Source organism: Ranitomeya imitator, chromosome 3 (assembly GCF_032444005.1).
Source record: "Ranitomeya imitator isolate aRanImi1 chromosome 3, aRanImi1.pri, whole genome shotgun sequence".
Classification (NCBI taxonomy): domain Eukaryota; kingdom Metazoa; phylum Chordata; class Amphibia; order Anura; family Dendrobatidae; genus Ranitomeya; species Ranitomeya imitator.
Window position 1 is genome coordinate 796,082,837 of NC_091284.1, and position 6,000 is coordinate 796,088,836.

The window sequence follows — 6,000 nt, forward strand, 5'->3', positions numbered from 1 at the left end:
CATGTTAAGGAGCTGAAACTCCTAAACCCTTCATCCAATTTTAATGTGGATACCCTCAAATGAAAGCTGAAAGTCTGAACTTCAACTGCATCTGAATTGTTTTGTTTAAAATTCATTGTGGTAATGTCTATATACACACACACACAGGTTGAGAAAGGCGAAGTCACTCGGTTCCACACTAAGCACAATAAGGACAGGTGCAGGAGGCTGTATTTTCGGTCCGAGTGCTTCCGACAAAACATCTGAACACACCCGGACCAATGTTTGTCTATGGGGCCGTCCACATGTTCGATTTTTTTTCCTAGGACCGAGTTTGGAAAAAAAGAAAAGTTGCAGCATGCACGGTTTGTATCCATAAATCAGATCGCACTCGGCATTGCAAGTAAAAAGAATAAATAAAAATCAGACTGCACTTGGCTGACGTGAGGATTTCCACGGACTGATAGAATGTCGAAAATTTTCTCTCCATCTTCTCCACAAAATGGGATCACACTCTGCTCAATTCTGATCGGAGAGATTAGCATAATCGGCCCTGATTCTCTCTTATGATAGAAAATATGGTCGTGTGACCCTGGCCTAAAACTGGGGCTACACGTTGACTGGCCGTGACAGTGGTCGCTCGGGTAAAGATCGCTCTGTGCCTCTGATGCATCAAAGAATAAAAATGCAGATGAGTCGCACTATGACAAGTCAGTCGGAACAAGCAGGAAGTTGTGGACCCCCGCACATCACAATGTGACCCCCTTCACTGCATTATGCTGCTTTGTAGCAATGGAAAACAGCGATTTTTGGATGCGTCACAGACAAAGTTGTTGAGTATCCTCAGCCTAGAATTGTAAAATGACCTTTCAAGGTCATTGGAAGTTTTGCAAAACTTTCAGCTGAGATTTAGTGACAAGGTTACCCGCAAGACCCTGTAACTCCAGCCTCAATGTCCACGATAGGAAACCCCCTTTAATGTTTACATCCCGTTACAACTACAATGAATTTCGCTTTGTTGTCTTCTAACAGAGGAAGTTGTAACAAGTTAGTCGGAAGGGGGGGGGGGGGGGGGTTACGACTTCCTTTCCTTTTCAGTTTGTCTTGTCTCATCCTCCGACTCAAGTAGTAAAATGTAAGAACGGAAATTCCAGGAGGGTCTGCAGCCATCTCTAGAGATCTGCAGGGATGAGAAGAAACCCTCACTGACGTATCAACTTGTGGCACGTGACGGCAGAACCTTCTTGTTGACTGCACAGAAGAGGAAACATGAGGGCAGATTGTCACAGTGCAGGAAACTAAACAACAAAATGGATACAAGCACATGCACAGGAAGCCGAAAGTAACCAATCACATCACAGATTTCAGAACAGCAACAATGTGATTGGACGTTACAGAGTATTTCTGCAAATCTCTATATGATGCAGCTTTACCCTACAAACGACACTACACGTCAGAATGCCCTGCCTGAGGTGTGCCAGTGCTTCACCAGGGGCTCCACCTACATCACCGCAGCATGGCAGGCCCAAGATGCACGTCACCCCAGCGGGGTCCCATCAGCCCACCTTGTAGCTCACCCTTCCACCCACACCTCCTTAGCGGTAACCCACCTGCATGCACACTGCCCCATCGGGAACCCACCAGAGAACCTTGTGGCCCCAGTGCCCCCTCCACCTAAGTCCACAATGCCCCAAGGGGAACCCACCAGAGCACCTTGTGGCCCCAGTGCCCCCTCCCACAGGCTTCAACATTGATCCAAAGGGCCCACATATGGGATGCCGCTCCGGCCCAAAGCCACAGTCCCTTGAAGCCCCAGTATTCCCCACCTATGTAACACCATCAAAACTTTATGACACCTGCAGCTCCCCCCACATTACACCGAGGTCCAGCATGCGCTCTCCCCACGTTACAACACACACTGTATACGCCGTACGCAACACACACACTCAGTGTCACACACACACACACAGTGTCACACACACACACACACAGTGTCACACACACACACACACAGTGTCACACACACACACACACAGTGTCACACACAGTGTCACACACACACACACAGTGTCACACACACACACACAGTGTCACACACACACACACTCAGTGTCACACACACACACACTCAGTGTCACACACACACACTCAGTGTCACACACACACACTCAGTGTCACACACACACACTCAGTGTCACACACACACACTCAGTGTCACACACACACACTCAGTGTCACACACACACACTCAGTGTCACACACACACACTCAGTGTCACACACACACACTCAGTGTCACACACACACACTCAGTGTCACACACACACACTCAGTGTCACACACACACACTCAGTGTCACACACACACACTCAGTGACACACACACACACTCAGTGACACACACACACACACTCAGTGTCACACACACACACACTCAGTGTCACACACACACACACTCAGTGTCACACACACTCAGTGTCACACACACTCAGTGTCACACACACTCAGTGTCACACACACTCAGTGTCACACACACTCAGTGTCACACACACTCAGTGTCACACACACTCAGTGTCACACACACTCAGTGTCACACACACTCAGTGTCACACACACTCAGTGTCACACACACTCAGTGTCACACACACTCAGTGTCACACACACTCAGTGTCACACACACTCAGTGTCACACACACTCAGTGTCACACACACTCAGTGTCACACACACTCAGTGTCACACACACTCAGTGTCACACACACTCAGTGTCACACACACTCAGTGTCACACACACTCAGTGTCACACACACTCAGTGTCACACACACTCAGTGTCACACACACTCAGTGTCACACACACTCAGTGTCACACACACTCAGTGTCACACACACTCAGTGTCACACACACTCAGTGTCACACACACTCAGTGTCACACACACTCAGTGTCACACACACTCAGTGTCACACACACTCAGTGTCACACACACTCAGTGTCACACACACTCAGTGTCACACACACTCAGTGTCACACACACTCAGTGTCACACACACTCAGTGTCACACACACTCAGTGTCACACACACTCAGTGTCACACACACTCAGTGTCACACACACTCAGAGTCACACACACTCAGAGTCACACACACTCAGAGTCACACACACTCAGAGTCACACACACTCAGTGTCACACACACTCAGTGTCACACACACACACTCAGTGTCACACACACACACTCAGTGTCACACACACACACAGTGTCACACACACACACACACAGTGTCACACACACACACACAGTGTCACACACACACACACAGTGTCACACACACACACAGTGTCACACACACACAGTGTCACACACACACACACAGTGTCACACACACACACACAGTGTCACACACACACACACAGTGTCACACACACACACACTCAGTGTCACACACACACACTCAGTGTCACACACACACACTCAGTGTCACACACACACACTCAGTGTCACACACACACACACAGTGTCACACACACACACACACACAGTGTCACACACACACACACAGTCACACACTCAGTGTCACACACACACACTCAGTGTCACACACACACACTCAGTGTCACACACACACACACACACAGTCACACACTCAGTGTCACACACACTCAGTGTCACACACACACACTCAGTGTCACACACACACAGTCACACACACACACAGTCACACACACACACACACACACACACACACACACACACACCTCCTCAGGCCTGGAGACAGAGCCGCGACACTTCAGTGACAAGACGCACAGCAAACACTGTCCGACCCTCCTAACATGTGACCCCGCCAGGTCGCCTCTCACTGCCCGTACCTACCATTGTCGGCCGCCTCAGCCGTATAAGCAGCGGCCAGGAGCAGCAGCGCCGCCCACATCCAGCCCCGGGAATCCACTGACAACTTCATCTTGTACCGGCAGCCGCGCAGCCCGGGAAACCACAAGACCGAGCAGCACTGCGCACCTGACACCGCCCTCAGCCGCCGGGACAGCACTGCACACAGAACGCACTGAGCATGGGGGAGGGCGTGGCTACAGCGCGCAAACTGTGGAACGCAAACGTACTACACCCCGACGTTTGCGTTCCACATGACGCCAGAAGAACTCTTTAGTAGTTCGACAGACTTTTATACCCTTTTATTGTATTATAATTCATTGGAATGATATAAGTTTTATATTACAGTCTGGCTATAACGAATTTGTATTGAAAAAGGGAAATGCCGTCATCTGTCTGAAAGGAAGTGTGTCTTGCTCATGGCAGCCAATCATGGCTCAGCTTTCATTTTTTACAGTCGTTGAGAGAAATGGAAGCTGCTCAGCGATTGGTTGCTATGGGCGGTTAGAGTAGCACCGCAGGCCCCATAGCCGCCATTTTGGGGTATCTGCATTTCACAGGCGATCAGTAATTTACTATACTCTGCACTACTGGTACAAGCAATAAAATAATAACAGGCTCCTAAGTCCTCTAAGGGGAGTAAACATGTAAAACAAAGTTTAAAAAAATGTATAAAAAGTATGAACAACTCACCCCACCTTTCCAAAAAAAAAAAAAAATTCAGAATCGCAAATTCTATGAAAATTCAATCAAAAAAATGTAATAACTCAGCCTGTCATAGAGAAAGAAAATCCATAAAGATATCTCCAGAGAAGGGACGTATCATCTTCACATTGAACATATGGGGAAGTGAGAAAGAGCTGACCCTTCTACCTATGTTGAAGTAGGGACCTCCTGCAGTGACTGGGTAATTACACCAGGAGATCTGCTCTAAGGACCAGGATTAATTTATGCAGAAGCAGAGATGAACACTTTCATGGAAAGAGCTATCAATGTTGAAAAGGCTTGTCTGATACACTTTGGAGCCAGTGGTCAGTGATGAATATTGGGGTTTGCATCGATCCGATATTTATGGGAGATATATTTTCGGGGGCCTTAGCGAAGGGAAGCACATAACGCATTTACTTACTTCAATCTAAGGCTATTCTAACCTCTCCATCTTAATATTGCTAAAGTGGATGATGTTATCCGTGCCATATTTCATCTCTATAGAAAAGTAAAATCACAGTATCTCCCACCTGGGACCTCCAGGGACGAAAATATCTTGAAGTTGTGGATCTCTAAAACTCCGAAAATACTGCACATCCCACGACCAGCCCCCATAGGAGCTCACCAAGGGGAGGTATGTGGACGTAATATTAATCTAATAAAAAGCAGAATTGTTTTTTTTCTATTTTGTCAGTCCTGGAAGGTACAGCTTGCTGTGGCTTCTGTCTGTTTTCCTATGAAGTACTTTCCTCCGCTCGGCTCCTCATTTCCGTGACCAATCATTGATTGTGGATACTTCACACTAGACCTTGGATTTCAAGGCCTCAGAATCTGGAGGAAGAGAGGAGGCCATATTCCAAGCTGCTGGAGGTCTAGTGTGAAGTTTCCACAATCAGTGATGGTTTGAGGAGCCATGTCATCTGCTGGTGTAGATCCACTGTGTTTTATCGAGACCAAAGTCAGCGCAGCCGTCTACCAGGAAATTTTAGAGCACTTCATGCTTCCCTCTGCCAACAAGAGATGGAAATTTCATTCTCCAGCAGGACTTGTCACCTGTCCACACTGCCAAAAGTACCAATACCTGGTTTACCAATAACAGTATCACTGGGCTTGATTGGCAGCAAACTCGCCTGACCTTAACCCCATAGAGAATGTACGGGGAATTGTCAAGAGGAAGATGAGACACCGGACCCAACAATGCAGAAGAGCTGAAGGCTGCTATCAAAGCAACCTGGGCTTCCATAACCCCTCAGCAGAGCTACAGGCTGATCGCCTCCATGCCACGCCGCATTGATGCAGTAATTGATGCAAAAAGAGCCCCGACCAAGTATTAAGTGCATTTACTGAACATACGTATCAGTAGGCCAACACATTTCGGATTTTATAATCAGGCTGGTGTTATAAAGTATTCTAATTTACTTAGATAATGACTT

General features: G+C 47.7%; 1 protein-coding gene across 1 annotated transcript in view; it reads right to left on the bottom strand.

Annotated features, from left to right (window-relative positions):
• TMEM123 (transmembrane protein 123) overlaps positions 1-4,061 on the bottom strand; it is a 72,145-nt gene extending 68,084 nt beyond the window's left edge. Inside the window, exon 1 of the mRNA XM_069759200.1 lies at positions 3,845-4,061. Within this exon, the coding sequence (XP_069615301.1) occupies positions 3,845-3,932 (88 nt within the window). The 5' untranslated portion in view covers positions 3,933-4,061. The remainder of the gene's footprint in view (positions 1-3,844) is intronic.
• Between the last annotated feature and the right edge of the window lie 1,939 nt (positions 4,062-6,000).